Below are 25,158 nucleotides of genomic sequence, written 5' to 3' on the forward strand. Positions count from 1 at the left end.
CTGCTGAGCAGAGTGCTCGTAGGGATTGATATTCGTGACCGATTCCGTTGTAGATTGAACCGGTAATGTACGCGATTTGAACTCTATTGACATATTAGATATTCAGCCATGATAATAATGAAAATCTATTTTATCGTATAATCAACATTTATTGATGATTATTCATAGCATAACATTACAATTACCAAATAATACCTTAGTTACACATAAATAATTAGGAACCTTGTTATAAATCGTGGAACGTTAACCACGATTGAGGTTAATAAATAAATTATATATGATGAAAATAATGTCTTTACTGATGTACCTTTATTATGAATAAACTGAGTGAAAATGTATAGTATATTTTTGTTCATGAAAATGACAACATCATTGTGGAAACATCTTTGAACTTTTAAAGATTCTGCAAAGAAGGATGGACCCAATCTACAGAGTGAGTCAAAAATGCTTTCTGGGGGATAGTACTTTGAATAATCAGTATAGTTTGATTAATAAAATTATGACATATGCATATTAAGAGAGATATATCCTCCCAAAGTTGATAAAATTAAAAAATTTCTTCGCCAAACTTCTAAACGGTGAATGCCACCAGATTGAAATTTCGTGCATAAATGTTTGTTGTTAAAATAGATTAGGCTTTCCACGAACTTTCTTTCAGAACTCAAGCAGGTCTATCACAGCAACGTCGTCTCTTCGCTGATTAGCTTCTTAAAATGCATTCAAAATGCAAATGCATCAAAATATAGATTTTTCATCGAACAATGATCTTTAGTGATAAGGTCCATTCCCACGTCGGAGACTACGTTGATAATCATAATTGATCAACTGATTTGAGGTCTGAAATGAATGATTTAAAAAAACAAAACACTGTCGCATATGGGGCTCTTATTGGAAAACCCTTTGTATCGAAATTTTCTTATTTTCGGTTCCTTATTTGTTCTATTATGGAGACGTTTGCAGGTAATTTAAGCATCGGTAAAATCACTTAGTCTTATCTATGACCATTAAACAAGACCTACCGTCGTTTTGGAAACATAATACTGTAGGTAATCGAAAAGCTGGAACCTAGATCGAACAAAAAAGTTAGGGCAGTTAGGCAATGCAGTATTGAGCAGATTCCTGATGATTTTGCATTCATTATTATATTCACATGATGAAGTTTAAGTGAAGTGCTGAGGACAACTTCGATAGGGGTTGCGTTTGTATGAGCCTATTGTATTGGAAAACAAATCCCGTATTGTTGAGTCATAAATTCGCACCCCCTCGATATCAATCGCACAACAAGACCACGTCAGAACCGATCACGTCATTCTTACAATGCGCCAATATGTGGGAGACGATTTCCTTGCATCCGGTAACGGTAGAAAAAAAATACGTTTGGTTTGGACGAAAAGCATCTGTTATTATTACATCTCCACGCATAGAAAGAACTATTATCGTGAGTAATTGCACAAGTGCATCAAAATTACCGATAATTTTGCATGACAGCGTGTTGTCATAAAAACTGCATGAGGTGGTGGGCTCTTTCTCCAAAAATGAAAATCACCGAATTCAAAGAAAACACGCTGGAATGCGAAATTATTCGGTCATTTTGATGCACGAGTGTAATTCGGGGGAATATTTCCCGAATAAACAGTTACATCACTTGTCAAACTGATGTAGAATGGAATTGCCATAGATTCGAACTGTGTAAGATGCATAGAAACTATGCATCTATGAACAGAACAATTATCGCAGTGCTGTTTCGCTTCCTACAATGCAATTATCGTAGGTAATTGCACAAGTGCATCAACCTCCACCTTCGGTGTCGGGCTCTTTCTCCAAAAATGAAAATGAACTCATGCAGTTTTTATGACAACACGCTGTCATGCAAAATTATCGGTAATTTTGATGCACTTGTGCAATTACCTACGATAATTGCATTGTAGGAAGCGAAACAGCACTGCGATAATTGTTCTGTTCATAGATGCATAGTTTCTATGCATCTTACACAGTTCGAATCTATGGCAATTCCATTCTACATCAGTTTGACAAGTGATGTAACTGTTTATTCGGGAAATATTCCCCCGAATTACACTCGTGCATCAAAATGACCGGATAATTTCGCATTCCAGCGTGTTTTCTTTGAAAAACTGCATTTGGTCATTTTCATTTTTGGAGAAAGAGCCCCCTACCTTCGGTGTCGGGCTCTTTCTCCGAAAATGAAAACAAACTCATGCAGTTTTTATGACAACACGCTGTCATGCAAAATTATCGGTAATTTTGATGCACTTGGGCAATTACTTACGATAATTTTGCATGACAGCGTGTTGTCATAAAAACTGCATGAGTTTGTTTTCATTTTCGGAGAAAGAGCCCGACACCGAAGGTAGGGGGCTCTTTCTCCAAAAATGAAAATGACCAAATGCAGTTTTTCAAAGAAAACACGCTGGAATGCGAAATTATCCGGTCATTTTGATGCACGAGTGTAATTCGGGGGAATATTTCCCGAATAAACAGTTACATCACTTGTCAAACTGATGTAGAATGGAATTGCCATAGATTCGAACTGTGTAAGATGCATAGAAACTATGCATCTATGAACAGAACAATTATCGCAGTGCTGTTTCGCTTCCTACAATGCAATTATCGTAGGTAATTGCACAAGTGCATCAAAATTACCGATAATTTTGCATGACAGCGTGTTGTCATAAAAACTGCATGAGTTAATTTTCATTTTTCTCCAAAAATGAAAATGACCGAATGCAGTTTTTCAAAGAAAACACGCTGGAATGCGAAATTACCCGGTCATTTTGATGCACGAGGGTAATTCGGGGGAATATTTCCCGAATAAACTGTTACATTACTAGTCAAACTGATTTAGAATGGAATTGCCATAGATTCGAACTGTGTAAGATGCATAGAATCTATGCATCTATGAACAGAACAATAAATTATAGCAGTGCTGTTTCGCTTCCTACAATGCAATTATCGCTGTAATTTTCGATAATTGTTCTCTATTTACATAGAATTTTTGACAGCAGGGAAATATTCGCTGTAATTTTCGATAATTGCATTCCATTTACATAGAATTTTTGACAGGAGGAAAATATTCCTTAACATTATGCAGTTACCTACTTAAAAACTTTCGAATGGAAAGAAAAACTTGAAATTAGCAAGGTAGATAGAATCACGTGGTTAAGTTCTTTGAACGACCAAGGGTACCCTAAATTTGATTTAAAAACTGCAGATTCGATCTACGAGTAGATGAAAGTTTGCATTTTGATGTACAATGGCAATTTCAAACCTCTCACGTAATTTCATATCGATCGCATAACTAGAACCATAGAAAATAAAGAATATAAAAAGAAATTATCCAAATTTTTTCTTATCAAAATTATCTACACCATATGAATCTTATGAATGAATGATATGATGTGAAATACCAATTTGACAAGGAAAATCAAGATCCTTCAACAATTTCAAGCTGATTACATCAGGACCGTAGAAAATTTAAGATAATTGGAAAATAAATACATAATTTTCGTGATTACACATTCCATCGGGTAGACATTTTGTGTGCAGATATAAAATAACCATTTCAAGTTGCCTGCAAAATTTCGTGTTGAAAGCGTCATCTATAAACCTTGAATAACTCAAGCAGCATATCAAAAAAAAAACTTGATATTGAAGAGGCAAGAGATCCTATAAAGTTGAGATTTTGCAACTGAATATAAATTACCAATTTCAAGCTTCTCGCGAAAGTTCAAGCTGATCACATTCATTATCAATACCATAAAATTTGCGTGCGAAAACTTATGTTGATAGTGTCATGCAAACCATAAAAAATTCAAGTAGAATATACAGAAAACTTTTCTAATATTTCTGTGACCACAAAACCGACGGAGCTGAGATTCTGAGTGTAGATAATGAATCCAAGCTACGGGAAATTCAGATTGATGGCATCATCGGAACCATACAAAACTCAAGAAAAATAATTAAAACAAATTATTTCCGAGGCAACAGATCTGATCTGGTCGATGTTCGATGTGTATAACAATAATTTCAATAACAAAAATGGAGAGTGTAGTTTAACAATCTTAAGCATCATATGAAATTTCGTGTTAGCTTCATCAAAACCATAGAAAATTTAAACAGAATAGTTATAAAAAAAACTAATTTTTCCATGATAACAGATCCGACATAGTAGAAATTTCATTATTATGCAGGATATTCTTCAATTGGAAGCTGGATCTTTATAATAATTTTTCATGAGAATTACTAGAGAACAGTTTGAAACATTTCAACTCGAAATCGGTAGTAGATACGACAAAAATACAAGAATCCAAAAAGTTTAGTACTGGAGCACCTAAACCACAAAAAAAAAAGATCTGCAGGAAAGAAACGGGTACTGTTGCAAAAAAAAATATCACTCTATAGATTTGCAATCAAAATGATCATATCACATGATGAAAATTCTAAGTTGGAATGTCTGAGCCAAATTTCAGTTGAATATCTTCTGGAGGGAAAGTGCTATGAGAAAAAAAAAACTTTAACACCTTGTATCTCAGAAAGAAAGTGTTCGCGGGCACACGTTTATTAAATGTATATTCTGTATATTCAAATGATTATTTATACCTAGGAGTATGAGAAGAAAATAAATTATTGTGATAGAATCATGATTGCTTTGTTTTTCACAATTCATTTTTATCATATTTTCAGTCTTTTTGATTTTTCAAACCTTTAGTTCTCCTCAAAATTATAAGTGTATCTGTGCAAATGCACTTTAAGGAGTATTTATTTTCAAATTTTCTTAATATTTCCGATGATATTATTCAAAGCTGACTCTAAATCTATCACGCACATGCCAATTCCACAGTTGTGTTCAATTTCCAAGAATTCTTGCATATTCCGCTAGAGAAATCGGCTTAGAATCGTTGTTAGAAGTGTTAAAATCATATAATGAGTAGAAAAACATCTGATACCCAAGATCTCGAAACTAGTTCTGATATACTCAATTTGCATAAAGATATTTAATTTGTTCAACTGACTAGTATTAAATGAGAACATTTTTTTCATCGAGGCGTCTACAACTTGTCTTGTGTATCCCTACCTAAGAAGATCTGGTTGTTTCTTTTCGTTTATGATGGTCGAGAATGTTCATAGATAATAATCTGGATGTACTTTCATTATCATAGGATTGAACTCTTCAAACAAACAGGAATATCTGGGAGAAGTCTTCATATTTCTATGGCAATAGGCGAAATGTATTGACAACATTTTCGGTTATAATTGCGCCTTAGCTTGAAATTACCCATAATTTTGCAGAAGAAAATGTTACCTTAAAATTGCAATGGTTTATCCTTACGTACAGAGTGAGTTTTTAGTATGGAACGCCTCATTTATCTCGACAACGGATCTCACGATTTTTAAAGATTTTGGTCTCCAAGGATCTTGCCATATGGCCGTATTATGGTGGTATTTACATTGTTGTCGGATCTTTCCTTTTTACGGAATAATAATTAACTTTGATATTTCAAATTTATCACTCTCTATATTTTCCGCCTTTTTGAAATCCTTAAGAAATACTGGATATTTTTCATGTAATGTTCATACCTGAATTCTATAATTTCGGTGTGTGTTACATTTACATCATCTTCGCCAAAGGTGAAATAATCCTATAGCAAAGGACCAGGCAGCAGCTTGATGGAAAAATGTGTCACCGCTTGATTTTGATGAATTTTTCGTATATTATGGAATATGATCTACTGAATAAGAAACTAATGAGCACAACTCAATCCTATGGCTAGTTTTCGAGATACAGGGTGTCGAAATTCGGAAATGGCATATCTTTAAAGTAACATTTTTCGTAGAAAACATCTTGAATGAAACACTTTTGCGCTACAAATGTTGCTTAGCCATAAGGTAATAAAAGACTGATTTTAAATGAAAATTCTTGTTGGATTCATGGTGAGTCAAACATTATTCAGAATGAAATTAGTTCAATTTATAATTCACCCTGTAATGAAAGAAGTCATCCGTGAAATTTTCCAATTTTTGTCATTACTCTTAATTCGAGTACACTATTATAATGTCAAACAGTATTGGCTTTACTGAGACCAGTTTTTGAGATACATAAGGTAATATATTAAGAGGGCGACCGTATTACAAAAGTTGTCAAAAAGTTGTATACAATGAAAATTACATACAGTGTAACGGTAAGAGACACGTTGGCGTTTACTTATTGTTATTTTGTCATTGTACAATGAGACCATCTCAAGAACTATAAGACTCGAAGAAAAAAAATCTTCATTCTTCTTCGATTTTACGACATCAAATAAGGGTAGGTGAAAGGGAGAAATCTGACTGATTGAAGTGCCTGTAACTTCAGTTTGGCTCAACATTTTTTAGCAAATTAGATCTCGTCTGAAAGATAATATCTTGTTGATTGAGGACAAAATGTACTCATCATAAATTTGTTTTTGCTGCTTTCGATAGGAAGCGCTAAGTCAGAAGTCAGAAAACAGAAATCCCATCAAATTTGTATGAAAGAACCAAAAGGTCGCAAAGCGATAGCTTCAGGCGTTCTGGAGTTTGGTTTTTCAGTGCATCAGTTGAATAATATCTTTTTTCGGCGGGATTTCCGTTTCTGTCAGAACTTAAAGACGCAATTTGGTTTTTCGCCGTGCATCAGTTGAAGAACATCTTCTTTCGGCCATAACTTCAGAACGCCTGAAACTACCGCTTTGCGACCTGCAGGTTTTTTCATGCAAATTTGATGGAATTTCTGTTTCTGTTAAGAAAATCCTATCATTACATTTGAAATTTCGAAGTTAAAAGAACAAAACAATGAACTTATGACTTAGCGCCTCCTATCGAAAGCAGCAAAAACAAATTTATCATGAGTATATTTTGTCCTCAATCAACAAGATATTATCTTTCAATCTTTCAGACGAGATCTAATTTGCTCAAAAATGTTGAGCCAAACTGAAGTTACAGGCACTTCAATCAGTCAGATTTCTCCCTTTAACCTACCCTTATTTGATAAAGTAAAATAGAAAGTGACAATTCAAAAAGATAGAGAATTTTACAAGGATTGCAGTGATGATATTTTTTCTTCAACTTCATATGAAACATTTTCGAGTAAAATTTATTTTTCTATTCGACGATAGCTATTACGCCCCCTAGAGGTAGGGGTATGAACTTCAAAACAATTTCCAGTGTGTTTTTTTGTTTACTTTAGTGGTAAAATTTTTTACCGCAAGTCTCTACGATGAGTGGATCCTGAGATATAGCCGCTTACCTCGCTTATTTGCCCACCCTGTACAATGACAAAATAACAATAAGTAAATGCCAACGTATCTCTTACCGCTACTGTGTATGAAATTTTTATTGTGTACAACTTTCTGACAACTTTTGTAATAACGGTCTCTCAATATTTTACCCTGTGTATCTCAAAAACTGGTCATAGCAAAGCCAATACTGTTTGACATTATATTATACAAGTGTACCTACTCGAACTGAGAGAAAAAAATTGGAGAATTCCAAGGACGACTGGTTTAATTACAAGGTGAATTATGAACTAAACGAATTTCATTTTGAATAATGTTTGACTCACCCCGAATCTAACAATAATTTTCATTAAAAACCAATCTAAAAATATTACAGAAAATTCAGATAAATAATCTGATGATAATTTTTCGAATAGGCTGCTGTCTGGTCCTTTCTAGTTTCTTGATCCTTTCATACAAAAGTTATCGTGTATACGGACGAAACCGTTCCTGGCTGAAAATTACAGATATTGTGACGAAATACTAGAGCGATCGCTTCGGAGAAGAGCGCTCAAAAACCTGAGATCCAACAAACCTTCATTTTGAGGAGCAGGAGCCATCGATTAACGAATCGAAGAACGCTGTTTGCAATCCTCTTCTCGTACGATATGAGACGCGGTGTTTGAACTGGAGTGAACATTCAATATTTGTTTCTCCTCGGAAACTCCATTCTTATGAGCTCTGCAAATAACCGGCAGAAATTCAGGGATGTTTTCCGCTCCGGGCAGTAGTTTTAAATGGGTACAGTGGATCCGAGTTTCGTTTAATTTCGATATTAATGTTTTGGTCAATATTTTCTTATCTTCATACGTCTTTCATACATCTAATACTAATACAATTTCATTGGTGAATAAGGACAGAAAACGTCGACTGGTTTGTTGCATTATAACGTTATAGGATAATATAAAGGATTTGAAAGCCAGCTATCTGGGCAGCTGTCACGTTTGGAGCTTTGATCTTTTGACATTTGACAAGTAAAAACTACGCCACCAGTAAAAATGAAACGATGAACGCTTCAACAACGTATTGAATTTGTTAACATTCATGAAAAAATTGGTGATAATTTTGCAGTTACAAATTGCAAAACTAAAGCACTTTTGGTTCATTGTGAAGCACCTTCTCAGCCGGCAATAGTGAAATTGGTGGGAAAATTTGAACTGTTGGGATAAGTTAGTGATGTTATGAATCGAAACTGTGTGCGTCGCTCAAGAACAATCAATAATATTGCTGCTATACTATAGCCTTTAGTGTTGACGAAAACCTAAGTTTGTCGATTTTTCATCGATCTTTGGAATTAAAGTATTCCACAAGCGACATGATTCCGTATTTTTCATAAAAACTTAGTTCTGAAAGCTTTGAACATCAGTTAAAACATAATTCCTTTGAATTTTCATAATCAGCTATACCACCCCAGGAGTTCAGCATATGTTTTTCCAAGCATAAAATATACCTTTCTCTATTTCAGTATCGTAATGAGCTCATTACAGTTCTAAAAACAGTGCTGTAATGAACTCATTACAGCATCGTTTTCAGATATATTTTTCGTTTTGTGGTTGTCTATACTGACTTCCAATCCTATCAAATTTCAACAAACGTTAAGAATTGTCAATATAATATAATTTGGATATGGTGAAATGATTTGAAACATTATTCGCAATTTCTCTTAATTCTGGTGGTGTATAATCGATTTCGTCAGACATAATTCACGAATTTAATGCGTAATTTTAAATTATTTCAAAATTCGAAATGCACGATTCATATTCAAATTCTGTAATCTGTCAATTTTAGTAACAGTCACACCAACTGCCAATATACAATACAAAAGTCACTAGGATATGGAATCCGAATTTTTCATTGAATTTCTTCAATATTTCACAAAACTTGACTGAAATAGAGAAAATATCGTCTAATACTCGTTGCAGAAGGCAATTCCAACACTTATGCGTTCCAAAACTCGCTCCTTCGTCGCTCGTTTTGAATTTCGCATTCGTGTTGGAATAGAAGCCCATTCTGCAACTTGTTTTAGAATATACTATTCTCTAATTCTGTGGTTATTCCGTTCATTCTTCCACATCTTGTAGAACAAAATCGTGCGAGAATATATCAGAAACGCACAGTTTTCATTGTTATATTTTATTATTCTATGTTGGTACTCCGAACTTTCCGCCACGGCTTTATCTGTCAATTCATCAATTTGCCTTAAAGAAAACAGTTCTGCCAACCAACATTTTTCCATGCAAAAATCACTAAATTATATTTATGGAAATATTTCATTAATATAAATGAAAATGCAATGAATTAGAGAAAATAATGTATAATACTCGTACAGAAGGCTCATTCTACCACTCGTTCATTCCAAAACTCGCCACTTCGTGGCTCGTTTTTGAATTTTGAACTCGTGGAAGAATATCAATGCCTTCTGCACTTGTATTATAAATAACTATTTTAATCTTCGAAATGAGCTGCTACATTAGAAAAACCACCATAAATGCATTTCTCTCTACCATTAGATCAACGACGTAGAATTTACATTAAAAGAGTTATCACAATTTCGTTAACGATAAATATTGAATATTCTCATTTTGATTTCTATTTCATTTTCGATAATAAATTCGAATTCAGCTGGCAACCCCCATATTAGCTTCGCTATTCATCTCCAATCATTTATTATGTTTGTTTCTTTCATTCGGGACAAGAATTACTCATTTAACTTTTTATTTTCATATAAATAAAAGATATTCAACTTTGAACGTTGCCAAGTTAACAAACACAGAACACTATAATGCCAAAAAATTCCCTTCAGAATGACAAGATAAATCTAAATCATAGTGTAATAAGTATAGATAAAGAAATATACGCAATTTTTACATGTCCCCAACATGGTTAGATTACGTTGTCGGATTGTGATATATTTTCAAATCCACAATTTTATTTATTTTTTTATTTATTTATAAATAAATAAATAAATGAGATATATTTATTGAGTGATTTCCAATTGAATAGGTATGCAAATTTGAATATTTGGAGCCCGATATTCTTCCTAATTGTCGAATTTAAAGTAAACAGAATATTCACTATTTTCTGTAGATACCCGCTGAAATCCAAGATTTGGCACCTATTAGGCCATCAGAAATTCAAAAAACAACAATTTTTTTTTTATTCCGGATATAATTAGGTATTTATCCCAATACATTTGGAGTTAATATGAAACACTATGGGACATAGAAATGTGTTCTTTGTGGAGAAACACGCGAATGGAGTGAAATGTCACTGATATATTTTCATTTCCGCGCCCCTTACGTCAAATTTTATATTCATGTTGGAGACAAAATTCACTTACTGAAAATTACTATGTTTATTACTCTGAGATCTAAATGTAATTCGCCCGAAGCAATACTCAAAAAATGGTTTGGAAATTTGCTCGAACTGAGGCTTGAACAGATGAGGATTCGAACAAGTCGTCTAGTCCCCTTACCTAACTAAAATTCCTAAAAATATCCTGCGTTTCAGTTCTTAATTTTTAAACGGGATAACATAGAAAATATTCATGTATGTGGGTATTTTCAACATTCAGCCAAAGTATCCAATTTTTTCAATATCACAGATATATATATTTTTTTTTGAAGAATAAATAAGGTACTAGAATACGGCACATTATACGAGAAAATATGAGGAATTCTTTCATTTTTCGAAATGGTCAGATCTTCACTAATTAGTGTTCAACTTACTTTTTAAGAGTTGTGGAATTTCAGATATTTTTATATGATATAATAGACATAATGAACACAATGTTGTGGATGGAATGTTATGTTCGGAGAAGATTCATCACATCAATGAAAATCTATATTCCGAAAATCATTTCCTTCTATAAAATTATCTACGCGATATAGCTTGAAGTTTTTTTCTTGGATTTCAAACATTTACTTTTTTTTCTGTATCTTTTCAACCGAGCCTAATCGAAAAAAATTACAAAGGAAAAAATTGTTCTTTTTGACTACAGGAATTTTCTGTTTGAATCTGCATATATCTGCATAACTGACATAGTGAAGAAATTCCAGAAGTAATTTTCTTCAGTAGAACTTGGTTTGGCAGTAGAAGCCGTCACCTCTGCTAAAGGTGCTGTCGAAGACGTACAATTTGATGATGCTTTACCTCCAGTCCTCAATACCCTGGAGGTGGAGAACCGCAGTCCTAGATTGGTTTTGGAAGTGGCCTAACGTAACCTAACCAAAAATTAAATTTTTTAATGGATTTTCAACAGCTTGTATCTTTTCAACCGAGCCCAATCGAAGAAAAATATAAAGAATTTTTTTTTTTTTACCACAGGAATTTTTTGTTTGAATACATGTACAACTCAAGGACTCACCCTGTATATAAAACAATCCGTAAACGTTAGCGTAAACGGAAAGGTTTACGTACTGTCCTTACTTGAACTCTCAAATATTGCGATTACGTTCCTCTATAACTGTATAAATGCTATCCACCGTGAGCGTGCAGTTTTAATGACAACTTCGGAGTAAAACATAATTCATAATTTATACTCAATATTCCCCGACCATCCAGAACAACGAGCAATAAAAGAGACACAATATAATTTTCGATGAGCTCTCGAGGCGTGATTGGAATTGTGGAGGTTATTATGCCGAGTGAGTATTGCCATGCAAATGGCTACTTCAAGATGCGTTCGATTGGGCAGTTCTTGTATTTGCAATATAACTTCTGAGATAAGAGTAGAGATCGATATCAGACACTTCATAGCTTGCCAGAGGACGTTTTCGAGTATTTCACGAAACAGTTCGTTAATAATGTAATAGGCGTCATAAGATGAATTCTAGTTGTATAAATTTGTGTTCTTTTTGAAAATTATTACTGATATAAAAGATGCAAGTCATATTGAATCAGTAAGCGATCTACTAGGTTTATTATTTCTATAGATATCAATTATGAACTGAATATTATTCACGTATCATTAATACCATTAATATATATAAATATTTTTTTCTTCGCGTGAATGAATTGAAATCTTTATCATATTTAGTACACCAAATTCAATGACGATAAAGAGATATTTTGAGAAGTTTATTCGTACAATTATTTTGCATCTTTCGCAATTAATTGTAAAATTTACTTTTCATCACTAATTGTAAAATATTTTACTTTTAGTAACTAGTTAAAGTCAATGAGATTTCAAAAGTATAAATGTATATAAATTTTAGGGAAAAAATGTTTTACAAGCGTGAGCTTTCAACCATTTTCCGCAGGCTTTTAAGTCGAAAAGAGTCATTTTTTCAGCGCAAATATCAAAAAATAAATTGAATTATGTCATGTTTATATAATGAGATAACTATGGTAAAGATATGCAGAACTTGACTTGCTTTGAGATATTCACTGCTTGACTTGATATTACTTGAGCTTCATATGCACGAGTCAGTGTACGGGAATCAGTGTTTTATTTATAACTCTAGTATTATTACATTCATTGTTTTAATTTTTAGGAATTGAAGTATAGATAATGTAATGTTTCGAATAAGGTTAGTGTATCCTGCCAAAATTATCCAGTGGCGTAGATATAGAGGTGCGATGATCATTTTTTTATTGAAAATCTATCTTTTTTTGGAAAAAATTATTTCATTTCTGAAATCAACAATGTTTTACTGAAAAAAAAGTATCGTCAATTTCTTGCTTAAAATGTACAGTGAAAATCGAGTATAAACCAAACACTGTCTACGAAAATGAATTATGGTTACTAATTTAGCAAATTCAAAATTTTTCGCGTCGGTGCGAGGTGTGTGTTGAAAGAAATGGCTCACATTTTTCTAAATATTTTTTATTGTTTGAATTTCCAATAAATGTTCTTTCTGAAATGTTCATCAAATGTCATCTGAAAGTGTTATAATACTATGCCCATTTTTGTACTTTTATTTATCACTAATTAGGAAAATTAGAAAAATTTATTTTTGTAGATTTTTTCGAATAGTGTTCATTCTATGAAATAAATTCAAGAAACCTTTTTTTTTTGATAAAATAGTGTTGATTTCAAAGATAGAATAATTTTGTGAGTAAAAATTGATTTTTTTTCAAACTTTGACTTCCCGTATTTTGAAAACGAAGCATGTAAGGATATATGTTCTTATTAAGTTTTTTCATCAAAAAAGTTGTTCTATCTGACACCAAAGTTATTGAACTAAAATCTGGACCACCTTGTATATTTCTGCAAGCTCGTGCGCGTTTAGACAAAATAATCATTTTCAAAGGATACATAGGTGAGTTTGACATCGATCTACTAAATTCAATAAATCCCATGAAAATCGAGCGAAAGAAATGGCTTGGCGTTATGAAATAGACAAATTCCTGACTGAACCTTGTGTACAGTCTGAATATATTTGAGAATGGTGGAAGAAGCACGAAAACGTTTTTCCTTGGCTAAAATGGCCAAAAGATTTTTTATCAAAGCCAGCATTTTCAGCTCCTGTTCCAGAGCTGCTCTGGCTGTTACAAAAACCCCAGTAGATTAGGCTAAAATCCATAGGAAGCCTCCTGGAGGGATAATGATGTAATCAAATAGTGCTTGGAGGTTTCTCAATATTAAGTATATTATTTTATATTTTGTTATATTTCATAGTGATTTAATGTGTTTTTCGATTTTGAAATAGTTGATATTTTTGGTTCTTGTATATATGATTAAATGAATAAAAGTGTTTATTGCAAGGTTCCTCCTCATTTCATCATTTTTTTTACTGATGTGCACACTGCAAAATTGCTAAAAATCAAGTAGCTTGATAGGAAGTACTTGATTTTTCAAGTACTTGATAAATAAATACTTGACTTAACATTGACAAACTAGGACTACTCGACTTGAACTTGACTTGATTTCAAGTCGAGACAAGTTAAGTAGCTTGAATATAAAGTCAAGTTGAGTTCACTCTACGAGGTGTTTTGAATGAAAGATCACATTGAATTTTTTCACCCCTGTATATAACAGAAAACAAAGTAACTGAGGGCGGTATTTAAACAGTTCCCGAAGAATCGGGTTATAATTGAAGAAAATTGATAAAATGAGCCAAATGGTCCGCGAGGAAATGAATTATGTACAAACTTTGTGGGGATTTTGTCCGTTCCCCTAATTTTGCTGGTGTGTAAATTAGTTATTGGATCTTGAATTTTTGAATATTCATGTAATTTTTGTGTGAATTACTGGAAGAATTAATTTCATTCAATATGGTAATGCATTTGCTTTATATTTGGTTTTTATATTAAAAATTCCTATCACTAAATATAGTTGTGTGTCCTGACTTAATGTTAGTGTTTTTCTCATTTTTATTTTTAGTCCAGTCAATTTGTGGTTACAAGGGCCTCCCCACGGAAAAGTTTTGGGGGTTTGTGGTTTTTTTGATAGAACTCGTAAAATATCAATATTTCGTGGATGACATTCCTATACATTCAAATCAATATAAAGAAATAAACTAAATTCCAAAAAGTGATTTTGAAAATGCTTTTTTCCAAAAAATGATGGCTTTATAGTTTGAACCCATCTGGATTGTATTGGTAGAAGAAATTATTGAGTAGAAGATATGCCATTAATGATAAATAGAAATTTTGGAGTGCAAAAAGTGGGTTTTTGTAGAGACAGATAAAATACGCACAATTCTTAGTATCGTTTGAGCCAGAACGGTTTATCAATCAAAAAAACCTTAATGAAAAAATTTGTAGGAAATTGTATGTCCTTTGTTTTTGTATGAAAAGGTCATTCATGAAAAATTGATATTTTCCGAGTTAAATCCTCCAAAAAATGAAATCTTTTTACCTTTTTTAAAATTTTTTATCAATGTTCAGATTCAGATTCAGCAACTCAAAGAACATTCAAAATCGAAGGAATGAAAACTAGCCCAAAGATTTCCTGTGAAAAACACATATTGACTGGACTATTATATTCGAATACATTTCATAAATAATTTTACCCTTCGCTACAAATTTCATTAATAAGTATCTCTCAGATTTTGAGAGGAATTTTAGACGCTCCTAAAGAAAAAAACCAGACTTATTTTTCGAACACTCCCGAACCTTCGTAGATCCAGAGACCAACGTTAAAATAAGATACAGTTAAAACAGCGGATGTTATCAGCTACCAAATCATCACATCTTCCTCAAACTCACATTATCCTTCTGAGTAATCTCTCCTGTTCACTCCTCGGAACAAACAAACAAACAATAAACTCAAAATACTAAACAGTAAACACCAAATTGTACACTTCGCGACCGTCTTGTCTGAAGAGCATCTCTTCGGCTACTTCGCCCACCGCAGCAGCGCACCGTCGAGGAACGAGGAGGACTGTTGCTCTGTGGCCCGACAACGAGGCCCGGTTTCGCGCGCGTTTGCGGACGCGAAAACAGAAGGACGAACGGACTTTGCGCGCGCCGTAGCATCGCCCGGAAGCTGCCGCCGGAGTCGAGGCCAAACCGTCCGGACTGCTGCGATTTTGGCCAGGGTGATTAATCGAGATCGCGAGATTTGTCCGTTCGTTGCGGACGGAGCGGGTATGGTAGAGCGACTGACGACTGGTCGGGTATGCAATTGGGGAAGTTCGCCGGCGGAGTTCAAGTTCAAGGGACACCCGGTTCACGGTAGAGAGATGGTGGGCGATTGTAGTGCCCAGAGCCGTCGCCAGCCGAACTGAAGACAATTTTGAAGAATGCAAAAAAAATAATGAGCGCATCTCTTTGAAGAATGTTGATATTAGGTGAAGCAGAAAGAAATCCATTATTATTCCAAGGCCGATCGAGTTCCATTAGAGGCGTTAGGAAGATGAGATTTCGTACTACAAAAACCTCTCTGATAGTTTTGTGATTAGTTAACTCAATTTAGTTTGAAAAGAAAATAAGCTATGCTCCACAGTTTTCCTTCGATAAAGGCGAAAATGCAAACCAGGCGTCTGAAAATGTAAATAGTGTTTATGGTCCAGATACTGTAACAGCCAATCCCGCGCAATTTTGGTTTTGTCGATTCCGTTCCGATAATTTGAATGTCAAAGATGCACCACGCACTGGAAGGCCAATTGTCGAACATGTCGATAGAATCGACAGTCAAGTCGAATGTCGAGTCCGAACGTCATGCAAACACTGTTTCGATTGCTCAAAAGCTAAAGATTGCACAAAAAAAAAACCGTTTGGAACCATTTGCATAATGCCCGCCACTCACGAAGCGTTTTTTCGAGCGTTTGGTAGCAAGCGTCGAAGAGATTCCAGTCGGGCAGTCAAGTTCATACTCTGATTTACAGTCGTGCGGCCGGGTTCCGAGCTGTCTGACTGTAAAATTATCCGAACGCTCGACTATGGGAGCCTCGTGAGTGGCTGCCTTAAGGCTGGTATCAAGAAGAAGCTCGATGTATGGGTACAACACGAGTTAACGCAAAAAACCTCATAGACCGAATTTCCATCTGCGAATCGCTGCCCAATCGCAACAAAAGCGACCCATTTTTCAAGCGGTTAGTGACTGGTGATGAAAAGTGGACAACGTCAAGCGAAAACGGTTGTGATCGAAACGCGGTGAGCCGGCAGAAACGGTGACCAAGCTAAGATTGACAAGATTGACGGCCAGGAATATTTTGCTGTGTGTTTGGTGGGATTGGTAAGGAATTATATACTATGATCTGCTCTCTTGCGGCACAACTGTTAACTCGGAACTTCACTGTCAATAATTGGGCCGTCTGAAGGAAGCAATCGCCTAGAAGCGGCCAGCTTTGGCCAATAGGAGAGGAATTGCGTGTTATATCAAAACAACATTGATAGTGACACATCAGAAGCTCCGGGAGCTTTGTTGGGATGTTCTTATGCATCCACCTCATAGTCCGGACCTGGCACCAAGTGATTACCATCTGTTCCTGTCCATGGCGAATATTTTTGCTGTTGAAAAATTCTTTTCAACAGAGGCTTGTGAAAAACGACTGTATCAATTTTTTCCAATAAGGACGAGAGCTTATATGAGAGAACCATTTTGATATTATCTTCAAAATGGCAACAAGTCATCAAACGAAGCGTATTTTTTTAACTGAATCGGATCATTCTAATTATGGTAATTAAAGCCTTGCTTTTCATGCAAAAATAATGTTTTTTTCATACTACACCTTATCATAACATAAGGGAAATTTTCAATAACAAAATTCCAACAATTATTTCAAACCCGTACAACAAATAACATTCTTTCTAGGATTGGTAAAAATATAAACCTTTGTCCTTTCCACTTTTATTACTTGCATTATCGTATCCCTGTATTCTCATACTCTCATTTGAGTGGTAGACACATTTTTTTCTAGTTCGCTGACTATAACTTTTTCAAAATCATCCTACAGCCGTTTTTACTGAAGGAACAAATCCTAAAAATTCCTCCCTGATTCTCATAATCCTTTTTTCGCCATCATTCACAGAATAATTTATGGAATACTTAGGTACATCTACAATCTATAAAAAATTATAGAGCTTACTTTCATTAACTTAATTTGAAGTCCTCGATTCCAAAGTAAAATTGACAAAGTAAGAATACGGTAACACTCACTCTGCATATACACTAAACGTTTAAAAATAATATACTTGGTTGTGGTTTGAAACGGAATCGTTTCACCAACATTTTGCATCATTTTCAAGAATCAACATTATGATTGCAGAATTGAAAATAAAAATTATTCCTGAAACACCAAGGAACCGATGCTTATTTTATTGCAAAGAGGAAGGTATGCCGTTAACGAAGGAAAAACAATATAAACCAAATCGCTACGGCGATGATTGCAGCACCATATCCTTTTCATACAATTTTCCATGACCAACTCGCACATTTGCGACTGTATGTCCTCTATAACTTCACCAATTCCATCTTTAAGGTCTTGAATCGATTGTGGAGCATTGGCATAAATAGAACTTATCTTTCACGTGCTCCCAAAGAAAAAAGTCTAAAGGTGTTAAATCATAAGATCTTGGTGGCCTCTTCGAGAAATAACATGCCCAGGAAGTGAGATTTTTTCGTTGCTTGTGTAGTTCTGTTGCACATAGTAGCGTCATGTTGCAAATAAACTTCGCCCACATCAATACTCTCCAATTCCCGCCAAAAAAATCATTATAAATAGCCACCGTAACAGATGCACCAGCCTCATTTTCGAATGAGTAAGGCCCAATCACATTACCAGCCCAAAAACCATATCAACCAGTGACAAAACTGAGGCTTTTCAACAATAGTTCTTGGAAAATGTACCTTATCATTGAAGATGAATGAAAATTATTTAGATACATTTCAAGAACCAATCAGCGAAGATACGACGTTGCTGTGATCAACCGACTTGATTTCTTGTGTTAACTGAACTTTAAAATCCTACAAACCTGAGTCTTTATGCAAAATACGGTGTAATGTCGCTTTGGAATGTTCATTCCAAGATCGACAAGGAATTGACAAACCTGTGTTTTCGTCACCACTTTTCTTGAGCGACATACACTGTTTCAATTCTTCACATCACTAACTTGTCCCAACAACTTAAATTTTTCCGTGCCACACAAGCAACGAAACAATCACAATTTTGCAAAAAAAAAGTATTCGTTATTTCTAGAAGAGGTGATCACAATTAACCACAGAGATCATGTGATTCAACACCTTTAGACTTTTTTCTTTGGGACCCTGTAAAATATGCTTCACAAGCGATTCAAGACTTTAAAGGTGTAATTCATGAAATAATCGAAGACAGGTGCAAATTTACGAATTGGTGATTTCATGAAAAGGATATGGTGCTGCAACCGTAGCCGTGGCGTCTATTTGGCTGATATCGTTGATGGCATACTCTCGGGCATATCATCCTCTTAACAATAATATAAACATCCACTGATTTCTCTTGAAATATACTCGTTTTTATTACATCAAAATGAAACCTTTTATTGGCAAACCCTTTACAATATATAAATACTGAATCAACCTGCAAATAACATGCTATGAAAACATCAAATGACGAAAAATTATGTAAAAATCGTAGAAGATGTTTTCCATTCAATTTTGTTGACTTTCCGGATATTTGGTGATTCAATTACATACATTCTGATGACAGATATTTACATAACCCAAAATGACTAACGGAGGTTATATTGCTCGCTTATTAACGGTTGCTCCCAACAATTCGGTTTTCAGTTTGTTACTCTATATTGTTTAATTTTATCTAATTGTTCATGAAGAACATAATTCACTACATGTCGAAATTAAATGTGTATTGTTATGTTTACGGGTGTAATTGCCTAAAACGATTACATAATACTAATGTTTTGAATTATGTAAAATATCATATATTCGTTCACAATATTCTCTTCATATCTACAATTGCTGGTTCAACTGAAAACATTAATCATCTCAATTATTATCCGCGTCTTAATTGATTGAAATGTATTTCGTACAGAATGAAAATTTCCGAGGAAGCATTTTCTCGTCATGTGTCACATGTTTTCTCGTATTCGGTATACAGGGTGGCCACTTTTTCAATGGGATTGTATTGGTAACTTTTAAACCTTAAGAGTTAGAAGGTCAGTCAAATGGAGAAAAAGTTGCATGCATAGAAGCATTATCAAGCAGTTCAAACAAATCGAGATTATCAGGGCCGGTTATTGAGATATCATAAGAAAAGTAAATTCTGTCATTTTGATTTTTCTTTTTTTCCCACTTTATTTCAAATATTATCAAAAAATGTTACAGGAATTTTTTATTCGACAGTAAATTGTTCTCAATTTGACGTAATCAGATTACGTATCCAACGTTTCGTGCTCTCTGGGCCACCCTCAACCTCATTTTTTTCAATACGGACCTGTATATTTTATGACACTTTTCGAAATAACTTTTAACGCTGAATTCAACGATATATCATACAATGTCATTCAAAGTTGATTTTCAAGTGATTTTGACCCTTATCCAAATTTCTTTGGTCGGATCTGTAATGAATGCAATTTATCAAAAACTGCTGTTAATAAAATAGTCAAGAGACGCGAATACAATGATTTCAAATTTGAATACCAAGCCTTCAAAACTTATATCGTGATGATATCAAAATAAAGTTCGATTCTGGAACAAATGACAAATCCAACAATAGTGATTTCTCGCGAGAAGATTGAGTATGTATTGGAAGGTATTCAAGAAGACGAAATAAGCAAATGTCTAAGAAGTATGGGTTCCAGAACCGTTAAGTGCGTTTTACAAAATGGTGGATATTTCGAACACTTACTTCATTGATTTTCATTTACTTTCGAATAATCATTCGATTTTTCTTTCATTAAATGATAATTCGTTCAATTATTATGAATTGAAATATGTAAATAATTATTACTTGTTTCTTGATTTGATTCTGATATGTTCCATTTAGTTCAAGATGAGTGAGTTGATTTTCTCATCGAAATGTATTGCTTGTTGTTAATTAAACTAAAGGTACCGAAATGTAATACAGATCCGACCCAAACAAATTTGGATAAGGCCAAAATCACCTGAAAATCAACTTTGAATGACATTGTATGATATATCGTTGAATTCAGCGTTAAAAGTTATTTCGAAAAGTGTCATAAAATATACAGGTCCGTATTGAAAAAAATGAGGTTGAGGGTGGCCCAGAGAGCACGAAACGTTGGATACGAAATCTGATTACGTCAAATTGAGAACAATTTACTGTCGAATAAAAAATTCCTGTAACATTTTTTGATAATATTTGAAATAAAGTGGGAAAAAAAGAAAAATCAAAATGACAGAATTTACTTCTCTTATGATATCTCAATAACCGGCCCTGATAATCTCGATTTGTTTGAACTGCTTGATAATGCTTCTATGCATGCAACTTTTTCTCCATTTGACCGACCTTCTAACTCTTATGGTTTAAAAGTTACCAATACAATCCCATTGAAAAAGTGGCCACCCTGTAGATCCAGTGCTCTGCGAGTGAAGAACCATCGTCTTGATTATTTCACACTAGCAGAATTTTAATTAATTGTTTCCTGAGCGCGCGAGACCTACTACTAATAATATCACTTCAACTCAACTGCCCTGACGAGGCAACTAGTCCGTAATAGAAAATTGCAATAGAACTCCCTGGAAGCCAATTTCGAGCGAATTCGACAAGTATACGATTACAATTTCAGCTATTCCGCCTTCCAACTGGGTAACTGTTAGTCCTGGAGAATTTTCATTCCCGTCTTATTGAATCATAAAATAACTGGAAACTTTTTCTGACTACAGGATTTCTGACTTTCGAAGACCAGATTAGGTTCAGAAGAATTCGAATGGTGTTCTAAAATCAGAAGTTATGGTATGCTTCATTTCAAAATTGTTCGCTGGGCATGTATTCTCGACAAGATGTGGCAACAAGGATTGATCGATAAAATGAAAAAACTCATATTCTCAAAACTAGCGAGACTATTGCACTGGTATCTAGCAAACAGGAAGTTCAGATTACAAGGAGCGAAGTCGACAACAAGAAATTTCGAATCAGGTATACCACAAGGATCTGTAATAGGTCCCTTATCATATCTCAGATCGAAGACAATGACATCCTTGTTCGCAAACGATACTGCAATTTATTTTTTTATAGAAACAATTATTGAAGGGCGTCGATAAAATAGTGATGTATTTCGATAAATGGATAATCAAGATGAATTCAATTAAGATCGAAACAATCTATTTCGATTCAAACAATAGGAGAAAAAAGAATTCGAAAAAAGAAATTTGAAATACAGAAGACAGTGGTAATTCAGAACATCACATATGCAGGAAGCCCACTTTTCCACTAGTCATCAGCATGCAAAATGCAAAACTGATAATAAAAAACATCTAGGGTTAATCCAAATGACACATTGATATGAGACAATCATTCGCACTACTTAACCTAATGATTAAGAAAATTTGTATACACCTTTCGAGAATTGAGGGAATTCCTTCCAATAGAAATACAGAAAATGAGATATAAAGCTTTGTTCGAATCTATTCTTTCCTATGAAATAGTTGTTTGAGGCGATACTCACGAATATCAAATAAAAACCTTGATTTTCAACAGATCAGCTCTTTTTCAACAGTTGAAGCAATTCTATGTTTTCAATGTTTCAAATTTATTTACCAGAATAAAATTATTAAATCACAAATGCAAAAAGACTAGGCCAAAACACACTCTTTCAGAAATTTGTAAGCACTACTAGTCCCAGAATATATATAACTGTATGTATACCTGATGAAGTGAAGAACATAAGAAACTTCAGACAAATCAGGCAATAAATTTATTGAACGACAGTTCAATAAAAATATTCTGTACTTTTCTAGTTATCGATTTGTCATTACTTCCTCTTTTAAAGTGAAGAAGGAAAAAAACAGATACCCATACACAATGCAATCGTATGTTCATGTTACATACAACTAATCAAAACTATGAGTTTCATTATATAAAGTGCACTTAGTAAGATAACGTAGTAGAGAAAATATATCAACATTCATTTGCGCCATCCAGAAAAGAATCTAGATGTCATCCAGATATCCATCCATCGATCGCAAATTTTCTGAACTACCTAATATAAGACAGTAAATGTTTATGAAATATTCAATTTTCTACTTCAAGACGAATCATTCGCAGTAGCAATAAGTTTATGATTTTTTTCCAAAACTGTAGATGTCATACCAGTAGTCTACATAAAACGAAAGTAACATTTCAACACTCTTACATCGAAGAGAGGAAGTGAACAACAAAGAATTCTTACCATAAGTGACCATGAGGGACATATTTAAAAATGTAACAGATCAAAACAATGATCTTTATATTGGTTATATGATCATATTGGTCTTATCTGATTTCAGTGATATGCAAAGACATGTAGACGAAATTTTGTTCATAAGGCGGAATCCAAACATGATAAATATTTAATATTTCATTATTAATCTTACCTGTGCAACGTTCTCAAAATGTTCATGGCTCTTCTGGTAAACTCTCGCTTTCTGCAAATTTCTGCCGATACCGGTATTCTTGCTAATGAACACCTCACCATGATTTGAAAGCCAATCCAAAACCTGAAACACAGAAATTATTTTTCAACAAATTGAACAAGAATCCTTGGGCTGGTATTAATTTTTATATGGAAACTCCTATACAAATTCGAGGACATCTGTTATAACGTTATGCATGTATTTGCATTCATTTTTTCTCTATTCAAACTTTCTGCCTACAGAGGGATCAGAGCACAAGGGCATAGATATCCACAATATTCCTAAACCATGTGCCTCTCTCTTATTTTAATCATTGAATTTTATTATTCAATTGATTCACGAAGTCCACAGCACTCTGATGATCTTGAATGGTGTTAAGAAAGCAAGTTGTGGTTGGCATTAGGTCGAAGGTTTTGTCTAAGACGCCTGAATCAGATTGATTCAGTATCCTCACATGTCCCACCCAATTTCCAGTTAGAAGCTTACTACCACTCCGAGAAATTTTAATTGTATCTAGAAGTCTGCATTTCCTTGCATGTTAGTGTAAGGAGGCAAGTTTCGTATGAACTCTATCGCCGCTATAGAATTCTTGTTGCCAGCTGCATATAAGCCGTTGCAATTTCTGCAACTGATTGCGTGTTATGACTTCGTCAGTTTTTGTCCACCATGCTAAGTAGGGATGGCAATAAGACGTTCGACCGCTATGTATCCACATCACTATTTTCGATTTTAGCCCCCAAGTCTTCCCAAAAGCCATTTGCAAGCTCCCATGGCTAATCTGACCTTGGAGAGAGTTTACTCCGTGTGTTCCCTCCGTCTTGTTCTTCATGTGCCCTGTCAGGTTTGTCCGACGTTGGCGATCACCATTGAGAATGCTTCTCGATCCTGTGCCATATGCAAAAGTTGACCTGCATTTCTTATTCCGGTCCATTCTTGAATATTTCCGATCCAGGAGGCTTGCCTTCTTCCTACACCCCTCTTTCCTTCTATTTTGCCGCTGATTATCAATTGCAGAATTCGATAGCAGATATGTTTAATATCTAGTCTAGTGCAATGCCCAGATATATACATTCACTGAAACATTACAAATTCTGGTCATTTTGAATCAGATAATTAAAACTCAAAATCCTCCTTCAGGTGAAGGAGATTATTGGGATCTTGTAGATCCTTCTAAGAACACTTGTCAATGATGTTCAAGGCTATTTGCATTTGTTCACTCAACAGTCTTCATGCTTGCCCCTTAAGAATTACCACTACAGCATTGGTATATGCCTGCCAAGCTTAGGCCATCCAACCCAAGTTCCACAGCAGAGATGACAGAACACCGCCCATAAATTAATATCAAAGGGGATAACCTTCAATATTCGATTATGTACACAGTTCAATGTAATAAAGTTATTCGAATAACAGTCCATGGTATGAGCTAGGCTCACTTTGTTCTATAGTATTATTTTACTGATCTTTTAATATACCTAAAATCAAGTGAATTAGAATACCTGTTTCACATCCTCTTGGAACAGCCGCAGAGCCAATCTCTGATGCAGTTTGATTTTTTTGGCATGCCACTTCTGTTCTAAGGTTCTATGATGATTGAGGATTTGATGGATAACAGCAAGAACATGACTGGCACCCTCACTATAGTCTGCAGCTGGATTTCCTCCAGGTCGATTTTCGTAATTTGACTTCCCATCGCCCTGCTATAAAATAAGAAATGAATAAAATATACAAAAAAAGAAAAAACACGAGAAATAGTACTTTCAGTTTGAACATGCACGTACTCAAGCATATAATCTACTCAAATGAAAAAGTGCAGTTGGTCTGATAGAAATGTGTCAACATGAAATTTTACATGAAGCTTGAAATTGTCATTTTGTATTCATTTGCAAA

General features: G+C 34.4%; 1 protein-coding gene across 7 annotated transcripts in view; it reads right to left on the minus strand.

The window, feature by feature from the left end:
- Window positions 1–25,158, minus strand: part of LOC123673750 (triple functional domain protein) — a 250,022-nt gene that overhangs the window by 157,751 nt on the left and 67,113 nt on the right. For all 7 annotated transcript variants that reach the window (XM_045608400.1, XM_045608399.1, XM_045608401.1 and 4 more), the window contains exons 9-10: window positions 24,768–24,968; window positions 23,233–23,355 (exon numbers count right to left, since the gene is read on the minus strand). In XM_045608400.1, coding sequence (XP_045464356.1) covers window positions 23,233–23,355; window positions 24,768–24,968 — 324 coding nt within the window. The remainder of the gene's footprint in view (window positions 1–23,232; window positions 23,356–24,767; window positions 24,969–25,158) is intronic.

This window comes from Harmonia axyridis, chromosome 2 (assembly GCF_914767665.1).
Source record: "Harmonia axyridis chromosome 2, icHarAxyr1.1, whole genome shotgun sequence".
NCBI lineage: Eukaryota > Metazoa > Arthropoda > Insecta > Coleoptera > Coccinellidae > Harmonia > Harmonia axyridis.